The 25,870-nt window shown below is 41.5% G+C and overlaps 1 protein-coding gene across 8 annotated transcripts in view; it reads right to left on the bottom strand.

The window, feature by feature from the left end:
• Positions 1-25,870, bottom strand: part of LOC116806870 (kinesin-like protein KIF2A) — a 132,929-nt gene that overhangs the window by 39,737 nt on the left and 67,322 nt on the right. For 5 of the 8 annotated variants that reach the window (XM_032744654.3, XM_032744652.3, XM_032744659.3 and 2 more), the window contains exons 5-9: positions 18,111-18,233; positions 17,444-17,544; positions 9,002-9,097; positions 5,242-5,296; positions 1,887-2,049 (exon numbers count right to left, since the gene is read on the bottom strand). In XM_032744654.3, coding sequence (XP_032600545.1) covers positions 1,887-2,049; positions 5,242-5,296; positions 9,002-9,097; positions 17,444-17,544; positions 18,111-18,233 — 538 coding nt within the window. The remainder of the gene's footprint in view (positions 1-1,886; positions 2,050-5,241; positions 5,297-9,001; positions 9,098-17,443; positions 17,545-18,110; positions 18,234-25,870) is intronic. The other 3 variants (XM_032744660.3, XM_032744657.3, XM_032744655.3) reach the window with 1 other exon arrangement.

Below are 25,870 nucleotides of genomic sequence, written 5' to 3'. Positions count from 1 at the left end.
AAAAAAAGCCTGTTCTTCTATAAAGACTAGAGATTTATTGTTTCAGTATGAATATGAACATCTTTCAATATTTTCCCATATTGCTATTAATTTATTATGCATGTAATAAAAATTTTGCTGAAGAAACTCAGTACAAAAACATAATAACATTTTATGTCAAAAACATCCCTCACATTTAAGCACTATGCTCACAAAGACAACATGAAGGAGGGAGATTACAGGAACCGGTTGTTAAGTGGGAGGAAAACTATTGCAAGAGGCTGTAAGGAAAAGACAAGACAGAAAAGCAAAACTTGAGACAAAGGAAGGACATGGGGTGTAGGCCCCGTTGAGCCCTTCTGAAAAATGTCTCACACACTCATAATGAAGCAACTGGAAACAGCCAGGTGTTCCATGACCTGTGCCATGAGATATGTGTCCAAGGGATTTCCATGGGCATGATGGCCTGCTAATGGGGTAATAAGTTATCAGGTAAAGGCGCTCTCTCTCTCTCTCTCTCCTCCAGCCTCCAGTGTTGTTTCACTGCATCTCTAGCCAAGTATTCTTGAATCTGAGTCACATTCCTCCCCCTCTTGTGTTGGAAAGTCCTAAGGGATACTGACTGTCTACCCAATAAGTGGGCAGGGAGAGCCAGGAAGTGACCTCTCAGATACAAGCCAGGAGAAGTTTGAGCAGTGCCAAGACAACAGATGTCTGGGAAAGGCCAAAGCTCAACTGTTCCTCTATGTAAAGATATTATCTCTGTGTGACAGAGGCACACCTCACCAGCTAGATCACTCTCCAACAGCTCTTTACTATCAAGAAAGAAAAGATGCTACCAGTAGACAATAATTAGCGACACATTTTCAAGGGCACAGCTTTTTCTAAGATCAATATTCTTTGCAAGAATATTCACAATATTTAGACTACATACCAAGATTATGACCTGTTATGGTGTCTTAACCTTGCCTGTATCTAATCCATTTAGCAACTTGTACAAGGTAAACAGTTACTTCTAAATAAATTTTTTTAAGTGTTGTGTGCATTATTCTGTTTCAACTGTGGAAGTGAAACAGAAGGATAAAGGAGAAAATGAAGATCCAAATACCATGGGGTCTCTCTCTGTACTCTTTCCCCACCCTCTCCTGATTTGTTTGACTCCTGAAGAAGAAATACACACTAGACCCTGGAAAAGTCTTGAAGGAGAACTGGGAGCAGGATTCAAAATAAACAGAGCTAAACCAAAAGTAAACAGGGAAAAGAATCGAGTTAGCAACATACATATCTGATAACAGAGAGACTAGAAGTCCATGTGTCCAAGATTGAAGCACCAAGATGTTTCCTATTACCATCTGAGTAGCAGTTGCCTCTGGGCAGTTTTCCTTATCTCCTGTTAATAAGCCCATCAATGTGTTGCCACATGACTCAGAGATAACACTCTCCAGGAGCCAGTTCTGTTTAACAGGTGATTAAGGACACACCTCGTGACTCAGAATAACATCAGCCCATTGTGAGATGCTCCGCCCAGGGGGAGGAGCTAGGCATTCCCACCTGGATAAATCCGGGGATTTCTAGACAGAGGGGCAGCCTTCCCACAAGTTTCTGAGAAGACACAGCAACCACATCTGCCATTCCAAGAGGACTGCAGCCACTCCAATTTGGACTGCTACCAGCACGCTGGCCAGAGGGGTGTCAGGTTGTATTCTGACTTTGTCAGTGGTCTTCCTTTTGTATCATTGCATGTATTTTGTCTTTTTTCCCTTTTCCCAATAAACTGTATTTCTGACTTGGAGTCTCTCACTGGTTTTGCTTTCAAACCAGAACACCATGACCAAGGTAAGCCCACAGTTATTGACATCACAGATATATGAGAAAAAATATTCCCAAAAAACTCCATATACACATACCTGTAAACCATTTCATTAGGAGCCATGTCATCAAAGGCATAATCAAAACGAAAAGTTTGGTTTTCGAGGTACCTTGTTAAATCCACCTTTTGTTTTGGTTCATGTACCATCACAACATCTTTATTAGGAATTGTTATTACATCCAGGTCTTTCATTAAAGTTTCTATAAAATAAATAAAAAATATATATATTTAAGTAGCAACACATCACTATTTTTTACATATTTTCATTGTTTACACTCTTATAATATTTCAGATAACACAGCTCCTCCAAGCAACAACACTGCAATAGACTTGGGCTTCTGATACCTAGATAGTAATCTGCTAAGTAAGAGATTTCATTTTTGCAGTCTAGTTGTCCTATCTTACCAGGTGCTAGAAGGTAAAGAAAGGTTGTTGGGAAGGATGGATAAATATAATTGCCTAGCAAAAGATTTACAATAGTACAGCCAGGATGAAAACAACCCTCCCTACTGGCTGGACAATACCCTTACCTACAGATAGGTCCAAAAGTCAAATGGACTGTTCCATCTCAACCCCCAAAATGTATGGTTCATCCCACATCTGTAACCCTCCCCTGAAACATCAAGTGTCTGTAACCCCATTGGCCCAAGTCTTGTTCCAGCCCACCTTGGAGCCCCCTGATAAGGGGTCTCCGAGGGGCCAGACGCCCTCTTGGAACTCCCCCCTCTTAGATCTTCCACCCTCTCCTAAAACCCCTTGTCTCTCCCCTCCCCCATCACCTCAGGCCTTGCCACGTGCTGCGTCTGGCAGCTCCAAGCAAGACCTTTCACCATCCCTAATAAACCTTATATTCTAAAAGCAACATTCAGAGATCTCTCATCTCCATTCATTGAAGCCGTCCTGGAGCACAGCGCTCCCTACAAAAGGTTGTAAAAAGTTGATTAGAAAAACTAAGATAATTAATGATAGCACTATCATTATAGCTTCATTTTAAAATTCTTTTTATTTTTCCTAAATCTCTTAAATTATAGACATATCTTCACAGCTTTCAAAAAGAAAAAAATTGTTTTCATTCTACATAGTTTCATTTTTGTATTCCTCCTGCAATCTCAAGTCTTTAATATAGAATTTCTCTAAAGTAAAATGTTTTATTTAAATGATCTTGTAAGCAGAAAAAGCTGAACATGCTAAAGATATTTCCTCTCACTAGGAATGAACAAAAGCCATCTAGATGCAATTTTAGTAATGAGTCCTCAGGTTATAATTACTACATAGCACTACAATTTGTTGCTAATTGTTATATGAGATATGACAGCAAAACAGAGAACCCAATGATCCATGAGATGTACAAAAATAATGATCCTTTCTGTGTACAGTCAGGATCACTGATGTGTCCTACTTGCATTTCTATGTAAAATTTCTTAAGGCATGCAGTTAAAGAATTTGATGTAGCTCTATACAATCAGGTAGACATCTTTTCATCAGTTAAAATTCCAATCAAACAGTACAATGGTTACTATTGCATGACATTACACACCAACAGAAATATGCATTCAAGTCACTATATATTTAATTTTTCAACTGCACTGCAATAAAATAAAATGTAATTATTGTGCAGCAAACAAAGAGAATAAATAAGGAATAATGGTGAAAAGATCTATAAAAAGGTTAAAATTTTTCAGAAAAAAACTTTAGTAAAAGCAGTCAAAAGCTGTTTTTTCTTAAACAATTGTTTTAAATATATGTCACTGAAATAAAATCTTAAAATGTCAGTCTGAAGACCTACGTCCTGCAAAGTTAATCCACAAAATGACTGGTGCTGAGAACACCTAAAGATTTTGGTGATAATTCTGTGTTTGTGAGACTACCTGAAATTGATTGATACACTTGATTTCTAGCAAATTATTTGAACATCTTACAGCATTTCAAAATACAGAACATGAATATGGAAAGAGAATATTTTTGACATGTTATTGCAATAACACAGGAAAAACTATTTCTATTTTTCTCTTCAGGGTATTACACACTAATGTCTTCTATTTCTTTATATAATTTTTAAATGTGACAAGAGAAATATTGTTTCTTATGAACTTTCAAAATTAAAGTGAATATTCCCAGAATACTGCATTATGTGGGTACAAGATTATCTCTATGGTTCCTCCCCAGCATAGATTATTTAATTAATATATTTTTATTATAGCTTATTCTTAAAAATGCAAAATAACTTTAGAGCAAACCTCATTTTTACCTACACACTCATCTTCCTACCAACAAATCGGAACTATTCTTAATAGCTCCAGAACACTAATATCCAAGATATTTGCACAGAATCAAAATATAAGACAAAACAAACTATATACTAACATCAATATATGTTTTCCCTTTCCTATACAATTCTCCCATGTTCCTCTGGATATCCTCCAGATAACTCTCAATGTGTAGTTGACAGTTCAAAAATAATAAATGCATCCCATGTTGTTTCAGAGTCAGAGTGATGTTCTTTGAGTCCTTAAGCTAAAAAAAAAACCAAAGAGAAGGAAAGAAACATCTTTCAAAATGAAAATCAGCTTGCTTTAGTGTTGGATTCACACAGGCTTCAATCCAGATGCATTTGCAGTTCTTAATTTCTCATTAAAGAACTTAATAGAAATACTGGGATTTAATTTGAGTTGAAAACCGAAATGTTTGGGTTTTTTTTGGGGGGGGCATATAGACTCTAGTCTGATCACCAGGCAGTAAGGAAAAAAGTTGTAAAGCAAATCATACATGAAAAGAAGTTACTAAGGAGTGATTCATATACCCTAAGGTATCCTGCCCAGCCCTGAGCAGCAATTCCAGGAGATATATGTCTCCAGTTTGTCTATAACCTGCTAGCCCTGCAAGGATATCTTGGTATCTTGGACACCCTTGAGCACCTTAAATGTCAGAAGACACCAACATTCAGGCACCCAAATTGTACCCTTCATGTCTGATTGAAGACATGAAAGTACAAATATACATCTCTAACAAAAAAGTGTAGGAACGTTTTCATTGAGTAACTCACTGATCAGAAGATCACTTCAAGATACTTTAAAAGAATGGTGATCCAATCACAATATAAAAATACCGAAGAAATTGCAGTAGAATTAATTCCCAGATCAACGAAATGCATCCTAGATGATCTTGGGAAAAAAATTACACTCCATAAAATGGTGACAGTTTAACTACTTTTATCCCGATCTTTATTCAGATTATGATAAGTTTATACATTTTATGGGTACCTCACACATATTGTCCAGTATAACAGAGTTTTGCCTTTGATCAGTATTTTTAGATCTCTTTAATATAAATAATATTACTATCAGAAGCAGCTTTTCAGAGAAAAAATTCTGCAAAATCTTAAATGGCCATACCTTTTTTATTGAGTGGTCGTTTTCGTACACAAACACATATCCTGTGCTCATCAATCTACAAAGGAAATAATCTTTCAGTAAAATATACCCCGATTCCAGCTATACAGTATTTTACTTCTATTCTTGAATAACAACATAATTTAAAGAAATATAAATTTACAAGATAGTGAGTCATCTGAATGCGTAAAAGCCCCTTGTGTCTACACAGTAACCTAGAACCCAAAAGGGAGAACCATACAATAATAAAACAGTAATCTGATCATGCAGAGTATCCGGTATTGAAACAGAGATTTTTGGAGTTCACTTAAGTTAACAAAATGAATTAAGCATTTATATTCCAGCTTGTAGAGTTATGTGTTGAATTTTAACCTTTTACTCTGCCAAGGTACAAAAGGGCATAAGAAAATGCAAATTTCTGAAGCTTCTTGCACAAAGAACAATACCAGAAAGGACTGAAAATACAAAGAACCCAGATAAAGAGGCTTCTCTGTCCCTAAGCCTACTGAGACTAACAGACGGTACTCAGATAAGCACCAAAAGACCAAAAGCGCATGCGCAAAGGAGAAAAGTTCAAAAGTTCAACCATGAGGAAGGCCACGATCTTCAGCCTCAAGAGACCACCAGAGACCCCCGCAGGACCACCACAGCAAACCACGCATGCCTAGAAGAGCGTGGACCTATTTAGCATGAGAGGCGAAGACAGGTGGGGCCAGGGGTTAAATATGCATAGAAAAGTTGTGTAATGTACTGCATATGGAATATCTTTGTGAATAAAGATTTGGGTCAGACTAAGGCTCAGCACACAAGTCTTGGAGAGTTATCTCACTTGTTTCAGGCGCTGACAATACATACCCACTTCGTAACTACCCCAGGTTGTGGAGTCTATTTATTTATTCCGTGTATCGCTTCAGTTATACATATATATACTAGTAAAGAACTGTTATTTCTTTTCCCACATGTTTGCCCGAAAGCCCCTTAAGTTCAAAGTTATAATAATTTAGAGGGAAGGGGGTCATATTTTCCATTCCAAGGGAGGTTCCTGCCTTCTTTGGCAAACACCTGTCTTTCAAACCAAGGCAAGTGGCTAAGCCACTATCCATCATATTTGAGAAATCATGGCAGTCTGGTGAAGTTCCCATGTCTGGAAAAGGGGAAACATAACCCCAATGTTCAAAAAGGGAAGTAAAGAAGACCAGGGAACTACAGACCAATCAGTGTCACCTCAGTGCCCTGCTAAGGCAGGGTCACCCAGAGAAAGTTACACAGGAACATGTCCAGGTGGGTTCTGAATGTATCCAGAGAGGGAGACTCCATGTCCTCCCTGGGCAGTCTGTTCCAGTGCCTTGCCACCCTCACTGTAAAAAAGTTCTTTATGATGAGGTGAAACTTCTACATTTTAGTTTATGGGCATTGCTCCTCATCCTGTCACTGGGCATCACTGAAAAGAGTCTGGCACCATCCTCTCGGCACCTGCTTTGAGATATTTATATGCATTAATGAGATCCTGTCCTGGGGTGACTTTATGATGCTTGTATCCCCAATCATCTATTCTGTTAATGCTGGATATTAAGTTTTTCGCCTTTAAGACTGGTTCTGAGAGTGAAGGAGGGGCAGAAGCACGCAGCTTGTTTTCAGAAACTGCACTCACTCCTCCACATTCCTTCTTCTCGACTGTGTTGTCTGCAGTATGAACAGACAGCAGGAGAGAGCTCTCCTTTGCTTTTTAGTTAGTTTTTAGCTAGCTGAGGCAGAGAAGTTCCCCGGACTGTTTTTTTTTCTTTTTCTTGGAACTGTTCAAACCTGCTCTGGACTGAAAACCCAGAAGAGCACCGGGAACTTGCACCTGCCGCCCACTGGGGCCTGGGCCTGGACCATGGCATTTTCCAGCACCAAAGGGACTGATAAGAGACTAAGAGAGCCAAGCTACACTCCACGACAAGGAATTTCTGAATTTGCCATCTTTTCAGGAGGAGAGGTTCCACTGTTTAATACTATTCATTTTTTATGCTTATGAATACTTTGCTTGTTAAATAAACAGTTTTTTCTACTTTTCTCCAAAGAAATAATTTCCTGAACCAGGAGGGGGAGGGGCTGCTTGAATTTGCTTTTCTAGAGGGACCCCATTTGGAGGTTTCCTCCCAAATTTTGACCTAAACCAGGACAGATACCCACTCAGTCTTCTCTAGACTAAACAGGCCCAGCTCCCACAGTCTCTCCCCATAAGAGAGATGCTCCAGTTCCCTCATCATCTTCGTGGCCTTTAACTGGATCCTGTGCCTGACAAACTTGGTGGCCTCTATAAGAGGGTTACAACATTGGTGGATGAGGGAAGAGTGACTGTTGTCATCTACCTGGACTAGTGTAAAGCATTTGACACTATCCTGCACAACATGGTAGTCTCTAAACTGGAGAGACATGGATTTGACAGATGGACCACTTGGTGGATAAAGAATTGTCTGGACAGTTGCACTCAAAGAGTTACAGTCAATGGCTCAATGTCCAAGTGGAGACCAGTGATGAATGGTGTTCCTCGGGGGTTGGTATTGGGACCAGCACTGTTTAACGTCTTTGTTGGTAACATGGACAGTAGGATTGAGTGCACCCTCAGCAATTTTGCTGACAACACCAAGCTGTGTGGTGTGGTTTGTGGATATTCTCAGTTCAGTCAGAGACAAAACGGAGGGTTTCTAACCAGGCAGGAGCCTGGGAAACAGTTGGGAAAGAATGCAAATAATTCTTTATCTCTCTTGTTGTTTACATTGTTTATAGATAAGTTCTGCCATTGAGTGTCATTCACTGCACACCAATGGTGTGAGATGTTTTTACTCTGGGACCAATGGAATCGGTCTGGACAATGCTCTCTATAAAAGAGCAATGTATTTGAAACAAATCGGAATTTTATTCTCAAGCCTTCTGAACTGGAGTTCTTTCATACCGTCCTGCCTCAACGGCATCATGGTTGACAGGCTAGAGGGAAGGAATACCATCCAGAGGGACCTGGACAGGCTTCAGAGTTGGGCCCATGTGAAGTTCATGAAGTCCAAGAAGGCCAAGTGCAAGGTCCTGCACCTGGGTTAGGGCAATCCCAAACATGGATACTGGCTGGGCAATGAGTAAATTGAGAGCAGGCCTGCCAAGAAGGACTTGGAGGTATTAGTGGATGAGAAACTGAATATGAGCTGGCAATGTGTGCTCACAGCCCAGAAAGTGAATCACATTCTACACTGTATCAAAAGCAGTGTGACCAGCAGGTCGAGAGTTCATTCTTCCCTTCTACTGTGCTCTTGTCAGACCCCACCTGGAGTACTGCATCCAGCTCTGGGGCTTCCAGCATAAGGATGTGGACCTGTTGGAGTGAGTCCAGAGGAGGCCATGAAGATGATCAGGGCTGGAGCACCTCTGCTATGGAGACAGGCTAGGAGAACTGAGGGTGTTCAGCGTGGAGAAAAGATGGCTCTAGGGAAACTTTATAGCAGCCTTCCAGTACCTAAAGGAGGCCCACAAGAAAGATGGGGAGGGACTCTTTAGCAGGGAGTATAGTGATGAGGGGAAATGGTTTTAAACTAAAATAGGAGAGATTTATATTAGATGTTAGGAAGAAATTCTTTACTATGAGTGTGGTGAGACACAGATTGTCCAGAGAACTTGTGGATGCTCCCTGTGTGGAAGTGTTCAAGGCCAGGTACATGCATCAAAAAAATTGGAGACAAAGAGCAAAATTCAGAAGGATAAAAAATTTCCACATCACTTGGGTACTTACAGGATCTGCAGTTGTGAGTGGTCTATAATCAAAACTTCCCCTGAAATCTCTTATCATACACATAATTTCATAATTTGGATTTGTAGCATCAACATCCTAGGGAAATAAGCAACAGAATCTCTAATATACTTTTTTCCTGAAATGAACAAATTTCAATACCTTCTAAATTTATTTGTAAAAAAATACACATTAACTGAAATGTTAATTTTTATCCAAAACACCATAAATATCTCAACTGCAAATTTAATGCCTTTTTCTATTCTGATGTAGCTAAATTACTGGCCATAAAGCAAAATAATTATATACTTTCTATTTCATTTTTTTGGTTGGCATGTATTAGAAAATACTTTTGAATTGAGAAGTCATTAAAATTCTACTCAACAAAGAAATGACTACTGCTTTTTGCCAGAATCTTCACATTAAACACAGATGAACATCTTGCACGACAGATAACATATGCAGTCAATGCATCTTAATCTGAGATAAATTGGTCCAACAGACAAATGGATACACTCTATTATACAGGTACAAAACACACTGCAGAGTACAGTGTGGGTGCCCCAGCCACTCTAAACACAACCCTGCTGCATCCAAGTTGGTTAAAGGAGGTTGATCCTACTTGCTGGTCCTGAGTTAGCTCCTACAGTTACTTGGATACATTGGAAACTGTTCTAACATTCCTAGACCCCCCCAAAAAAGCAGAATCAATCCAAATGATACACAGAAGGCTATATTCAGGCACACAAGGTCTCCTGTCCCTAAACCTGGAACCATGAGTATCTGAGTCAATGGACATATAAGAGGCCATGCACAGAGCCCCTCTAAACCTTGCAAGGCTTGAGCTACTGAGCCTACTGTGGGCTGTGCTGGTTCACTGCAGAATCACTCAATGTTCTTCCTGTCAGTTCTCCCTGCAACTATCAGTTTTTACCCCATTTCAGAACATGCTGCTGATGCCATGCATAGCCAGCTCTGGTGCTCAGACCTTATTAAACTTTGCATGGCTTCCTCCAAATGAGCTAAAACTCCTTCTAGATCATATCTGATGATAGGCACTTTCAGAAAGTACTGCATTAGGGTTAATAAGCTGAAATGGAGCCAGCTCATGTCTCTACACCTGTAACACAGCTGATCCACACTTCAGACAAAACTATGCCCTGGTAATCAGAAGCTGACTGTACCTTTAAGTTGTTCATGCTGACTATAGTGAACTAAAAATACTTATAGTAAGTCAACAATAAATGTATTCCTGCTGAAACATTTCCTTCTAACATTCAGAAAGGGGTATTGCTTATTATGGAAAAGGTATTTACCTAATATTCTTCAAACTCGGTTTAAAGGTCTTGCCCACCAGATGCCAGTGCTTGACTAATTTTTGATGAATTTCACAACAACAACAGAATGTGCAAATGATGAATTAAGAGTTGTCACAGAAGTGATAAAAAGAAAATTTAAGCTTTAGCACCACATCAAAAAATTTTAACATATGAAACAAATTATTTGCTCCAATTATTTGCTCTTTACACATAAAGCCATAGTAATGCTTTGCATTTCTTTAAGTGAATGGAAATTAGAGAACAAGAATTCAAAATAAGTGATTTTAGGTCAACTTAGAAAAATCATTAAACCATTAAGTAAATTACCTGAATTGGTGATGGTATTTCTCATGTCACTAGCAGATTGGTAGTTGTATTTGGTTTGCATGGCCAGGTTTCAGGTAGAGGGAGGGCTACAGAGGTTGCTTCTGTGAGAAGCTGCAAGAAGCTTCTCCTATGTCCAATGGAGCCAATGACAGCCAGCTCCAAGATGGACTTGCCACCAGCAATGGCTGAACCCATCAGCGATGGTGGTAATGCCTCTGTAATAAATATTTTTAAAAGGGAAAAAATTATTGTGTGGAAGTACTTGGGGCCAGAGAAGAGCAGAGTGAGAATATGTGAGAGGAACAACTCTGCAGACACCAAGGTCAGGGGAGAAGGAGGGGGAGGAGGTGCTCCATGTACCAGAGTTGAGATTCCCCTGCAGCCTGTGGCAAAGACCATGGTGAGATATCTGTGCCCCTGCAGCCCATGGAGGTCCACGGGGAGCAGAGGTCCACCCACAGTCCATGGAGAAGACCCACTATGGAGCAGGTGGATGCCCAAAGGAGGCTGTGACCCTGTCTGAAGCCCACATTGGAGTTGGCTCCTGGCAGGACCTGTGACCCTGTGGAGAGAGAAGCCCATGCTGCAACAGGTTTACTGACAGGACTTGTGACCCTGTGGGGGATGCCTGCTGGAGCAGCCTGTCCTTGAAGGACTGCACCCTGTGTAAAGGGACCCACACTGGAGCAGTTTGTGAAGGACTGTAGCCTGTGGGAAGGACTTAAGTTGGAGAATTTTGAGGAGGACGGTCTCCCATAGGAGGAACCCCATGCTGGAGAAGGGGAAGGAGTCCTGTTCCTGAGAAGGAAGCAGAAGCAGAAACAACATGTGATGAACTAACCATAACTCCCAATTCCTGTCTCCCTGTGTCATTGGAGGAAGGAGGTAGAAAATTGAAAATAAAGTTGAGACTGGGACTGAAGGAGGGTAGAGGGGAAGGGGTTTGTAGGATTTGTTTTGTTTCTCATTATCCTACTTTGGGTGGTAATAAATTCAAATATCCCCAACTCAAGTTTGTTTTGCCTATGATGGTAATCAGTGAGTGATCTCTCCCTACCCTTATCTCAACCCATGAGCCTTTCATTATATTTTCCCTCCCCTGTCCAGCTGAGGAGGGGAGTAATAGAGCAGCTTTGGTGGGCACCTGGCATCTGCCCAGAGTCAGTCCCCCACAGGAGTATCTCTTTGGAGAGACTAATACATACACATACAGGCTGCCAACAAGACTATGCTACTAGTTTTGCTAAAGCTTTTACACTTCTATGACAGCAAGTAATTTAATATTAATAGATTTTCTCAAAAGATTAATGTAGTGGGTTAACTCTGTTTGGATGCCCAGGCACCCACCAAAGCTACTCTATTATTCCTCTTCACAGCTGGAGAAGGGAAAGAAAATATAACAAAAGGTTCATGGGTTGAGATAAGGACTGGGAGAGATCACTCATCAAATACTATCATGGGCAAAACAGGCTTGAATTAGAGATATTAATTGAATTTATTATTAATAAAATCAGAGCAGAATAATAATAATAAAAATAAGACCTTAAAAACACCTTCCCCTAACCCCTCTCTCCTTCCCAGATCAAACTCCTTCCCCCAGTGGCATAGGGAGACAGGGAATGGGGGTTATGGTCAGTTAATCATATGTTGTTTCTGTGGCTGCTCAAGGAGAGGGGTCTTTCCTCTGCTTCATCGTGGGCTTCCTCCCATGGGAGACAGTTCTCCATTAACTTCTCCAACGTGAGTCCACCTCACGGGCAATGGTTCTCCATGAACTGCTGCAACGTGAGTCCATCCCATTGGCAACAGTCCTCCCCAATTTGCTGCAGCATGGGTCACTCTTCCACAGGGTGCAGTCCTTCAGGGGCAGGCTGCTACAGTGTGAGTCCCCCACAGGCTCACAAGTCTTACCAGGAGCCTGCTCCAACACAGGCTTCCCACAGGTTCACAGCCACCTCCTAGGCATCCACCTCCTCTAGCATGGATCTCCTCCATGGGTTGCAGGTGGATGTCTTCATCCCCATGGACCTCCATGGGCTGCAGGGGCACAGCCTCCTTCACCATGGTCTTCACCATGGGCTGCAGAGGAATTTCAGCTCCAGTGCCCAGAGCAGCTCCTCCCCCTTCTCTACTGACCTTGGTGTCTGCAGAGTTGTTCCTCTCACATGTTCTTACCCTGCTCTTTTCTGGCTGCCAATTGCAACTGTGCAATACTTTTTTTTTTTTTTTCTTTCTTCTTAAATTTGTTATCACAGAGGTGTTACCACCGCTTCTAATTGGCCAGCCTTGGCTAGCTGCCCATCTGTCTTGGAGCCACCAGGGGTTGTCTCTGCCAGACATGGAGGAAGCTTCTAACAGCTTCTCTGAGAAGTCATCGCTGTAGTCTCCCTGCTACCAAAACCTGGCCATATAAACTCAATAAAACTAACAACTTCATTTCTTTCACATAAATTTATAACAACTTACTGGCAAACTGTTTGCATTATGCAAAGCGAACTTATAAATGCATAAACAGGTATAAAGGAAAAAGAAAAAAAAAAATCATTGTTTCACTGTTCAAACATGAGTCTAAAAGAAATCTATTAAACATCAAAGATCATAAAGAACAATTTACCATAATGCTGTAATTACCCCATGCAGCAAGGGGTTAGGCTTGGGGAAGAGTGGCTGGAAAGCTACCTAGTGGAAATGTTACACTAACAGGGAAGTCCTTGTTGGAGATGTGAAGGTTGGGGGCAGCCTTTGCTCTAGTGACCATGAGATTGGTGAGTTCAGTATTGGGCAAGAAGGAAGTAGGGCAGCATGTAAGATTACAACCCTGGACTTCAGGAGAGCTAACTTTAGCCTCTTCATGGATCTTCTTGGACAAATCCCATGGAAACAGGCCCTGCAGGGAAGAGGGGTCCAAGAGATTTGGTTGATATTCAAGGATTGCTTCCTCCAGTCTCAAGAACAATGCATCCCGATGATGAGCAAGAAATCGGGCACAGGGGGCAAAAAATCTGCCTGGATGAATGAAGAACTCCTGTCATTACTCATGCAAAAGCAGGAAATACACAGGACGTAGAAGCAGGGTCAGGCCACTTGGAATGAAAAGAGAGGTTGTCAGAGTAAGTAGAAATGAGATGAGGAAGGCCAAGGCCCATCTGGAATTAAGTCTGGCCAAAGATGTCTAGTATAACAAAAAGGGCTTTTTCAAATATAACAATAACAGAAGGAAAACAAAGGATAATGTGGGCCTATTCCTGAATGGACAGAGGACCCTGGTAACAGAGGACACAGAGAAGGCAGATGTACTGAATGCCTTTTTTACATCAGTCTTCACTAATAAGACCAGCCGTCAGGGATGTCTGACCCAGGAGACCAGGGTAAAGGAATGGTGGGAGGAAGACATTCCCTTGGTCAAGGAGGATTGGGTCAGAGAACACCTAGGCAAACTGGACATCCAAAAGTCTGTGGGCCCTGAGGGGATGCATCCAGAAGTGCTGAAAGCACTAGAAGACATCATAGGGAAGCCACTCATGATCATCTTTGAAATGTTGTGGAGATCAGGAGAGGTGCCTGAGGACTGGAAGAATGCAAATGTCACCCTGGTCTTCAAAAAGGGCAAGAAGGAGGACCCAGGGAATTACTGGCTAGTCAGCCTCACCTCAGTCCCTGGAAAGGTGATGGAGTGCCTCATTCTGTAGGCCATCTCTATCCACATGGAGCACAAGAAAGTGATAAGAAGCAGTCAGGAAGGATTCACTGAAGGGAAATCATGTTTGACCAGCCTGATTGCCTTCTAAGATGAAACAACTACCTGGTTAGATGAGGAAGGAGCAATGGATCTTGTCCACCTGGACTTCATCAAGGCTTTCAACACTGTCTCTCACAACATCCTCATAGGCAAACTCAGGAAATGAGAAATGAATGAGGGGACAGTGAAGTAGGTTGAGAACTAGCTGAACAGTAGATCCCATAGGGTCATGATCATTGGCACAGGGTCCAGTTGGAGGTCTATCATTGGTGGTGTCCCCCAAGGGGGGGGCAAGTCTTGTTTGCCTTTTCAGCAAGTTCAATGATGCCACAAAGCTGGGAGGAGTGGCCAATACCCTACAGTGCTGTGCAGCCCTTCAGAAGGACCTTGATAGATTGGAGAGATGGGCAGACAGGAACCATCTCAAATTCAACAAGGGCAAATGCAGGGTCCTGCACCTGGGGAGGAATAGCCCCAGGCATCAACACAGGATGTGGCTGACCTGCTGGAAAGCAGCTCTATGGAGAAGGACCTGGGGGTCCTGGTGGACAGAAAACTGTCCATGAGCCAGCAGTGTGCCCTTGTGACCAAGAAGGTCGATGGTATCTTGAGGTGCATTGGGAAGAACATTTCCATCAGGTCAAGGGAGGTGATCCTGCCTCTCTACTCATAGAATCATAAAATGGTGTGGGTTGAAAGGAACCTTAAAGATCATCTAGTTCCAACCCCTCTGTCAAGGATAAAGACACCTTTCACTAGACCACTAGCTCCATCCAGCCTGGCCTTGAGCACTTTGAGAGATGGGGCATCCACAAGTCTTCTGGGCAACCTGTTCCAGTGCCTCACCATCCTCACAGTCAAGAATTTCTTCCTAATATCTAATCTAAACCTACTCTCAGTTTGAAGCCATTGTCCCTTGTCCTGTCACTCCATGCTCTTGCAAAAAGTCCCTCTCCATCTCTCTTGCACATACCCTTCAGGTACTGGAAGGCCGCAATTAGGTCATTACAGAGACTTCTCTCCAACCTGAACAAACCCAATTCTCTCAGCCTTTCCTCATAGGAGAGGTGCTCCATTCTCCTAATCAACTTGGTGACCTCCTCTGGACTTGCTCAACAGGTCAATGTCCTTCCTGTCTTGGGGACCCCAGAGTTGGATGCAGTGCTCAAGGTGGGGGTGTCACCAGAGCAGAGGGGCAAAATCACCTCCCTCAACCTGCTGGCCATGCTTCTGATGCAGCCCAGGACATGGTTGGCTTTCTGGGCTGCCAGCACACATTGTTAGATCATGTCTAACCTCTCATCCACCAGCACCCCCCAAGTCCTTCTCATCAGGGCTGCTCTCAATCAGTTCATCCCCAAGACTGGATTGATACTGGCAGTTGCACCAACCCAGGTGCAGCACCTTGTACTTGGTCTTGTTAAACCTCATGAGATTCCCATGTGCCCACTTACTGAGCTTGTCCAGGTCCCTCTGGATGACATCCAGTCCTTTGGGTGTACCAACCACAGCACTGAGCTTGCTGCCATCAGCCCTAATGAGGCCACATTTAGAGTGCTGTGTCCAGTTCTGGGCTCCTAAGTACAAGAGGGACATGGAGATCCGGGAGCGGGTCCAGCGGAGAACTACTAAGTTGATCACGGATCTGGATAATCTCTTTTACAATGAAAGACTGAGAGAGTTGTGCCTGTTCAGCCTCAAAAAGAGATGACTGAGAGGGGACCTCATCAATGTATATAAATATCTAAAGGGTGGGTGCCAAGAGGCTGGAGTCAGGCTCTTCTTGGTGGTGCCAAGCAATAGGACAAGACACAATGGGCAGAAACTGATGCCCAGGAAGTTCCATCTGAACATGAGGAAGAACTTCTTTACTGTGCAGGTGACCGTGCACAGGAACAGATTCCCAGAGCGGTTGTGGAGTCTCCCTCACTGGAAATATTCAAGAACCACCTGAATGCAATCCTGTGTAATGTGCTCTGGGATAACCCTGCTTGAGCAGGGAGGTTGGACCAGAAGACCCCATTGTGGTCCCTTCCAACCTTACCCATTCTGTGAAAAGGACCTAGGGGTGCTGGTCAACAGCAACTGAACATGAGCCAGCATGTGCCCAGGTGGCCAAGAAGGCCAATGGAATTCTGGCTTGTCTCAGCAATAGTGTGGCCAAGAGGACCAGGGCAGTGACCATCCCCCTGTACTGGGCACTGGTGAGGCTGCACTTGGAATCCTGTGTTCAGTTTCGGGTCCCTCACAACAAGAAAGACATTGAGGTGCTGGAGTGTGTCCAGAGAAGGGCAACAGAGATGGGGAAGGGTGTAGAGCAAAAGTCTGATGAGGAGCAGATGAGGGACCTGGGGGGAGAGCTCAGTGTGGAGAAAAGAAGGCTCAGGGGACTTTATTGCTCTCTACAACTCCCTGACAGGAGGTTGTGGTGAGGTGGGAATTGGCCTCTTTTCCCAAGTAACAAGTGACAAGACAAGAGGAAATGGCCTCAAAACATTTGTTCCACAGAAAGGGTTGTCAAGCATTGGAACATGCTGCCCAGGGAAGTGTTAGAATCACCATCCCTGGAAGTGTTCAAAAAACATGTGGATGTGGCACTTGGGGGCATGGTTTAGTGGTGAACACAGTGGTGCTAGGTTGATGGTTATTCTTGGTGATCATAAAGGCCTTTTCCAACCTTAATAATTCTATCATTCTATTAATGTCTCCTGTAGAATAACAGCCCTATCTAAATGTAAAATATTTTATTATTTTCATTAATATATTTTCCTTAAGCAATAGCTGTCATCAGGACCTCATTTTTAAATAACACACAGAATGCTAAGCAATTGTAAGCAATTATTTCTGTAGGAAAGAATAGAGGGGGAAAACCGACTAAATAGTTATCAGAGTAGTGCAATCATGTACCAAAATACTTATTGAAACCACATACAGGATGAAAGCATTTAATTTCAAGATTATTATAGTTCATAAAAATTGTTGAAGACTGAAAAAAGCACATAATTTTGCAAGCAACTTTTTTTCTGATAAACATTTTCCATCTGAGCTAAAAATACTAACCTGAGCTCTTTTTTCTCTAAGTTCCTGCTGCTGTAGTCTTCTTTTTTCACGTTTTTCTTGCAGTTTTTCAACCTCTTTTACACAACTGGATTTTCTACGTGCTTAAAAAATATATAATTGAAAAATATTATTAATGTTGCATTAATTTAGTATTTACACCATAACATTTCAATTCTATTAATTTATGAATAATTAAAATGCATTCATTTATATCAATTATCTTTTCAAGCATATTAGTATTAGGACAAAATAATTACAGCAATTTAATTTCTAAAATGTATATAAAAAATGAATGCAAAAAAGGCATGCTAATGGGAAAATCATAACAGAACCAAAAATATAGCAGTGACCCTCAAAAAATATTTGGACATGTGATGATATCTGGATACATGTGATCTCTTGGTGTGAATTAAAAGAAAGCCCAGGTAAATGAAAAAAAACCCCTACTGTCATAGTTAAAAAGATATAAACGAAAAATAAATTTGACAGAAAGAACAGCTATGACAAAAGTGAATATTTCTGTAGCCATAGAACTCTGAAAAAACTTCTTGAGGAAGCCTACAGGCAACTGCATATATAGAAAATTTGTCATTTATGGACAAAAACATAATTGAAAAAAATGTACATGTAATGCCCAGAATGAATCCTTGATACGTGGTTTACATACAAGGGGGTCCAAATTCCTTTTTTGCAGCTTGAACTGGAGATATATCTGAAAAACTACCATTCTGTTGTGAGGAGGAAGACTGTTCAGGAAGCTGAGTAGGCCGTGTGTGTGCAGAAGCAACCACTGCAAATTAAAAGCACAAAGGTCATCTAGATATGGAAGAGTAACATTTCTATCTGATAGTGAAATGCTTTATGACAAGATAAAAAGAGGCCCCTTTCAAGACAGAAAAATTTATTGGGGGGGGAGGGGAGCCATATATGTAGAAAATCTATTAATAAAGACATTCAGTGTGCATCTTCTTTTATCCTAGTGTTATATACCAAGACAACATAATTAATAAGTACCAATTCTGCATGTGCATATTTTTAAACACTCCCATCATAATTAATAGAATTTATTATGTGCATAAAATTATGTACTTGGAGATATGCAGTTTTGAAGTTTAAAGTGCTAAAATTTTATTTCTATTGTAATTATACACAAAAACCCAGTAAAAAAGGGCTCACTGTTTCACATTCTCTAGATGTTATAAAATGGTCCCACTCCATTGAACCTACAACATGTGCATGAGTAGACTGATAGAAATGAAAGGCAGCAAAGTGCAGCTCAATCTATAAGTGGAATAAACAAGCCTTTTTGACACTATTCTGGAAAGCTAAACTTATTGATTCTATGATATGTGATAATGGACTCTAATTTCTGATGATGCAGAGTGATGTCTGTTCCCAGTGAATGCAGTGAGAGTGGCAGGCATGCAAGCCTCTTTGGTAGAGCTGAATGCTTTAAGTTGTTTTTCAGGGTTACTTCCAGCAGCTCTGCTTCAGATGGCCATTTTCCTGTACATGTTCCTAACAAGATCTGCCAGAAGAGTACAAAAGTGAAGGTAGCCCTTTTGATTAGTAGACTGGAGATTACATTCCAAATGAAGACCAGCACACTGCAAAATGGAGAAAACTATGGAAACAGGTATCAAATGGGATAGAGAAAACAAATCTCCAGATCATCCGAAATATAATAGATCTAGCTTATAGCATGAATTAAATACACTAAACAAGACAGTGTGCTGAGAAAAGTTTAATTATAAAGCCAACAAAGAACAAATACTTAGTCCAACTGTGAATAGTAAGATGCACAGGACCTATTAAAATACAAGCTAAAGGGTTATTCCATACAAAACAGACTATTTACTACAAATTATGACATATATAGATGTGAGGAAAGCCCATCAAGAAGATATCTCAAATTTAAAACATACTGGTTTGAAAAAAAATCCCCTTTTCATGAGATTTCTGATTTAACACCCCCAGAGGCAAATGGCAGAAAGTGATCCAAATCATCCACCAGAGGAGTCTGAACACATAAAAAGATGTACAAAACCACTTGTTTTACAAGCATTAACAGATGGAATGGAATCTAGCCTGAGTTAATGATGGTAAATTAACATTTGGAAAAAGAATCATTGCCACCATCAGCACGAGATAACTTTAATGCAAGAGAGAAAATGGAAACTGTTATAGATAGATAATGAGATGACTGGGTCTTGCAATTAAGGGATGAATAGAGTGTGAATATTAAGAGAAGCTTTATTGATGTATGTTATCGTAGTTTAGATGTCCTCTGTCCACTTATCCTCATGTGATATTTGAATATATTTATAGATTTTTCACTATTAATAGAAGTAAGAAATAACCCTGACGCAGGGGGTTAGAAATTTAACTTGGGGTAGAAACCAGTTTTGAATTTAGCTGAAGAGTGCTGTTTTAGCTTGTTTAGTCTTTAGCCTGCTAAACTTATTTAGTCTGCTAATTTGCTGTGCTCTCAAAAGGCCAGCAGAGACAACAAAGGAGATTCAAGGCTACTTAGAAAGGAATGCAGGCTTCCAAGCTCAAGAGAGATAAGGAGGGGCCCCACCGACACTGGAAAGACTAAAGCTGGGTTGCAGGCACAGCGACCTTACAGCGACTTTAGTGGAGAACTGCGCAGGCTCATAAAAACTGATAAGACAGTTTTAATATGAAACAGGGCTAGAATATGAGTATGCATGAACCTATCGTGAAACTTTATTGTGAAAAATGTGTATTTTATGATTGGCTCTTCGCAAATATTAAATTGAATACTATATGTATTATGGAGGGTTATTTTGTAATACTGTATTAATCCTTTTTAAGTAGTGTGATAAATATAGTTTTAGGTTACAACATAATGTTAAAAAAGAAACTCTGCAATGTAAGATACTTTTTACTAGCTCAAGAAAAGGGATGTGATAATCAAGAATATATGCATCATGTATGAGATATATGAATATGCAACAGGCTATTGCTTTTAGAGGTTATTCTTTTGTTCGCAAGGCATGTTTTTGGCAGCTTGGCGCCCAAAAACATCTGGACGTCTGTAATTCTTTGCTTTTTATTGTCTCATAGTGTCCTAATCCTCACTGTCCAAATTTTTATTACTCTAATTTTATTACTATTTTTATAAATATTTTATTACTAAAAAACTTTTAAAATTAAAAAAAACCAAGTGATTGACGTTATTCATATTATGCATATGCAACAGGTTAAGGGATAAAAAATACTCGGGAATTCTCGGGGGTGCACATGTCCTTTGGGGGAGCTATCCTGCATGCGTCCGGCACTGAAATCATACTGGCTTTACAACTTTTCCAAGTTGTGGAGTTTTTTTTCCGCAAATCATTTGTGGTGATGTTATATGTAATAAAGATAATTTGTGCCAGTATAATATGATGTATGTAATACTTGATATTATTGAAAAGGATGCACAAGTTGGCACTAAGAGTTGCCGCACATATTTGGAAACCAGTCCCTGATAAAACCTCATTTACAAACTAATATATGTGGCTTGCCCAGAGATGGGTCGTTTCTCGGGGTGATAGAGGAACTCCGGATGATCATCCCAGCAATGACTCGAGATTGGAATTGCTGGAACCCTCCAGAGTAAAACACCTGAATGCCTGAATGCCATGTTTTAGTAACTACATGTCATGGTTTGACGCTGGCACAATGCCAGCGCCCCATGAAAATGCAACCTACCAATCAAATGCTGTGAAATGCGACCAAGAACAGAGCGAATCAGGCCAAATTTAATAACAGAAGAAAAACTTTATTACACTACTACTAATACTATAAAGGAAAAAAGGGAAGAAAAAAAAAAAGAAAAATAAACCACACAAAATTCAAAATGAAAACCTGCCAAAACATTCCTCCTCCCACCACCCAACTCCAACAAACCACAGCGAGACCCAGTTGAATCCTTAATCAAGTTTTCACCCTTCAATATAATCAATACTGAGTCCATCGGGGAAGAAAGGAGTCCCCCTTGCACCATAGACCCCCGGGAAACACAGCTGCCACCTCTTGCGTTTCCATGTCACACGTGGCACTGCCCAGACACACCGGCCAGTGTGACACTCTCCTCTCCATGTCACAGTGCTCTCACCACCATGCATGGACAGAGACTGCTTATAGGGCCCTTTTAAGGATGCTTTGCCAAGGACCAACAGGAACAACAGTCCAGTGTCTCATTTCAGGACTACCGTTCCCACACATTTTCCCCTGGGGCCAAGGGTCCAAGAACAGAGATCACCTTCTCTTCTTCTCTGAAGACGGAGGGCATCCTCACACCCTTCTCAGCTCTCTCTGTTAATTCCTGAACTGGTAGTTGCTGAAGAAGGTCTCTTGGCTCACCAGTGCATCCCCCTAAAATGCAGCCCCTCTTGAAAGTAGGAGTGGTTCAGTCTATGGTAAACAAGAAGAGTCTCGCCAAAAGCCACTCCATCATCTCTCCCCAACCTTCTTCTCTGAACATCTGAGGTCCCAGGTTGTCTTTCTTTCCTTCAAATTGAGGAGGAGTAATATTTCATAAAGCCTTCATTTCACAGGAAAGGGTTAAAATTCCCAGACTCCCTGGACGGCTGAAATCTGGCTCAGGACTCCATCTCCAGTCTCACACGCTGGGTATCTTCCCCCCCCCCCCCTCCTTCTCCTCTGCCGGCAAACTTCCAGGTGTCTGCTGGCTCTCTATCTCTTTTCCCTCTAGCTTGGCGGGGGGGGGAACAAAGACATCCCAGATGTTCTCCACCCTTCTGTCCGAAAGAGCTAGCCCAGCTCGGTTCCGATCCTTCACCCCCTGGCCTACCTCTGCAGGCCACATGACTTCCCTCCCCCACCCAGCCCGGGCTGGGCGGGGGAGGTCTGTACTTTGCGATGACCGGAACCAAAAAGAGCAAAGAGTGAGTTCTCCTGGGAATTCCGCTTTTAACCCCTCTGTGTTCTCAGAGGCGTGTCCACCTTCAATTGGTCACCTCAAGTGTCAGTATCCAAACCTGACCCCTGACTGGATGGACCTCTTCCTTCCGAAAAAATTCTTTTCCCGTGTCAAACCATGACACTACATCAGGGAGATTTATTACCACCCGGACACCAAATTGTTCTGACCCAACGCAGAGAAAAGAGACTTTATGAATATGTAGGACTTTGAATGGAAAGAAAAGGCTGATTGCTGAAATCCTGTCCTCGGGCAAAATATTTCCTATAAAAACCACTTGTATCAGTAGGGTAGTGTGTGTCATAGGGAGCCCTTCTGCTGGAGTGGTCAAACCTGTGACCCACCCAGTGCCGATACTGGGCTCAGCACTGTCCTTTTCTTTGTGGCTGGCTCAGATAGAATTCGATCACTATAATAAAATTGGTTTTTTAAATTTTTAATTCGGCTGTGTCAATTTTCATTTATAACAGTGAGAGCCAGCCAGGAGATCGTCTCTGTACCCCACAGCGGCAGAGCGAGGAGGTGGACCTCCTTGGCACGCCCTGGGGGCTTGCCCCCTGCTGGGACAGACAACAGCCTGCTGGTGTGATAAACGGTATGTATCAATCTTAAAAAGGCCTTGGGCAAAAGGGCTGTTGGTTAGCCGCTCAGAGACATCTGGTGTGCAGCTCAGTCCCTGTATGAGTAAAAGTTTGGGGCTTGCAAGCAGCCACTGGCTGAGCATGGCCAGCGGGAGGGGGAAGGGTCCGCTTGCCGATAGAGCAGCAGGGGGAAGGGTCCACTGGCCGATAGAGCGGCTGTGGAAGGGGTTCACTGTTCGATTGCACAACTGCTAGCGACTCTGGGGGTGAGTCGAATGAATTTGGACCTTAGTGCTGCTATTATATTTACTGCTGTTGTGTGCTTGTGGTGTCTGGACATTGTGGTTAATGTTAGTGGGCTTTTGTGATTGTCTGAGTGAGTGGTTTTGTGGGCTCAGTTATATGAAAGAGGGAGCGAGTGAGTGAGTGTACCCATGGTGTGGGGGAGAGGGTCTACCTGTGACTGAGGCAGCCGAGTGAGGCCCAGGGCACTGGCTGGGAGGCTGTGGGGGCAGATAGTGTCCCGCAAGGAGGCAGCTGGGGAGAAGCAGAGCAAGCGGAGAAGTGTGGGTGAGGACACATAGTGTGTTTTATTTTGATTGTGTCCAGAGTGTGTGAAGGCCAGAGGAAGCTGATGTGGGTGGATGCTAAAGTGTTGTATGCTGTGTGTTGTGTTGAGAAAAGTCAGCACTTTAAGAGATACCCCCTTTCCCGATAGGTTTGTGTGTGTGAACTTTCTAGTTGCAGGGAATGGTATTCCCTGTGACACCTGGTGTTTGAGTATAACCAGTCTCCCGTCAATGCTTTGTGTTTGGGTATTAACCAATCCTTTGCCTGCAGGACTTGGGAAGCAAGGGACAGACACTGTAACACAGTGCCTTTGTGATCCTTCTCCTTGTGGAGTTTGCAAAGTTGCTCTGTTAGACCTGTAATAGAGATGGCTTGTTATAGTTGATTGCCATGAATTTGGGATGGGGGGGGGGCGGTCTGAGTGGTTCTTCCCCTGCATTGTTGTAATTTGATTCTTGGGACTGTATAGTTGTGTTTATGGAGATTTTAGGATTTTGTTTGCAACAAGTGTAGCATTTTATGCAGAAAAACTGCAGAAAAACTACAGTATGGGGATTTATGTTTAACTGTGGTACAATGAATTTAAGGAATTCCAGGAATTCCCATCCCACAGCAACTTAGCCTTGATTCTCATCAATTTGAGATACGGGGGGAGGGGGTTTGTGTTTATGGGCATATCAGAGTTTTTGCTGTAACAGGGAAAGCCTTTTGCAAGGCAGCAAAGTGAGTGTGCCCTTTGTCAGTGGAAACAATGCTTTAATTGAAGATTAGATTGTGCGAGAAGAGAACTGGAAAAGACTGAGATTTTGTAAAGCAAAGTTTAGGTGGAGTGAGTGAAAAATAAGTAGCTAAGGTATCCTATGAATAGAAATAGAAATCAGAGGAGATCGAGTTTGGTAGAAGTTGCTTGTCTGAAGGGCTGCCCTTGTGAACCCTGGGTTTGTTTTCACTGTATTTAGTGTGAAGAGCTGTGGCAGACAGACATTTAGGTGGAGAAGACCAAGACAGGCACTTTGTCATTTGCATTATTCTAGGGAAACAAAGGCTACTCAGAGAGCTATAAGGATTTTAGTAGCAACCAGTCACGAGAAGCAAACAAGTAATAGGGTGTTTGAATTATTAGAAGAGTTTCAAGTAATTTAAGAAACCCCGCAGAAATATCTAAAGCTGAGTGTGCTCAGCCTATTTTTATACCCCAAGACTTTTAAATTAAGGCAACGATTTGGGATGAAGTAGAAAAATGGGGACTAAGAAAATGGAATTTTTAGTAGACATGGGGCAACATACTCAGTGTTAAATTAAGCCTTGATGTCTATAACAGATGATTATGTTATGGTAAGGGGGCAACTGACCAATCTGAAAAAGCATATTTTTGCAAACCATCAAAATATAAACTTGGAAAACAAGTGAGGATTCATAGGTTTTTGTATATGCCCAACTCTCCAAAGGCACTGTTGGGTAGGGATTTGTTAGAGCAGCTGGAAGCAAAGATCAGATTTAAGAATGGGGAGATTATTTTGGAGGTAAAGGATGAACAATATGCAAGACATACTAAGCTTAATGTTAACAATTAGTGAGACCAAAATTGAAAATTAGGATTGAGAAAAAGGCATATTAAATTATTGGCTCTTCAGAAATATTAAACTGAATACTATATGAGTTATGTTGGAAAGTTATTTTGTAGTACTGTATTAATCTTTTTTAAGTAGTGTGTTAAATATAGTTTTAGGCTATAGCATAATATTAAAATAGAAGCTATGTGATGTAAGATTCCTTTTTGTGACCAGCACAAGGAATGGATGAGATAACCAAGAAATTCTTCACATAGAGATAACAGTAACAGGACACCAAAAAAAAAAAAATCTCAAGACAAGGATTTATGGCCTCTTTATCGGACTGTGCAGACTTCTTCCAGACACCCAGAGCCGAAAGGATTGATTTATAGGATGAGGGGGAGAGTTGACAGAAAACAGAAAAAAATTCCTAGTTTGAAAGGAATATTTGAAACATGTATGAGATATATGAATATGCAAAGGGCTATATTTTTTAAGGGTTATTCCTTTGTTAGAGGACATACTTTTCTTGAGAAAAGCATCCGGGCATCTGTAATTCTTTGCTTTTTTATTGTCTTTTATTGTCCTTTATTGTCCTAACTTTGATTGTCCAAATTCTTACTGCTCCATTTTTATTACTGTTTTTTTATAACTATTTTAATACTATTAAACTTTAAAAAATCTCTAAACAAGTGATTGGCATTTTTCACAAGGATGAAAATAACAAGAAAATAATCGATCAGGTGTTTCCTGGGGTATGGGCCTCTAA

The sequence above is a fragment of the Taeniopygia guttata genome, chromosome W (genome assembly GCF_048771995.1).
Source record: "Taeniopygia guttata chromosome W, bTaeGut7.mat, whole genome shotgun sequence".
In the NCBI taxonomy this organism is placed as follows: Eukaryota; Metazoa; Chordata; class Aves; order Passeriformes; family Estrildidae; genus Taeniopygia; species Taeniopygia guttata.
This window is presented reverse-complemented; position numbering and strand designations above follow the sequence as displayed.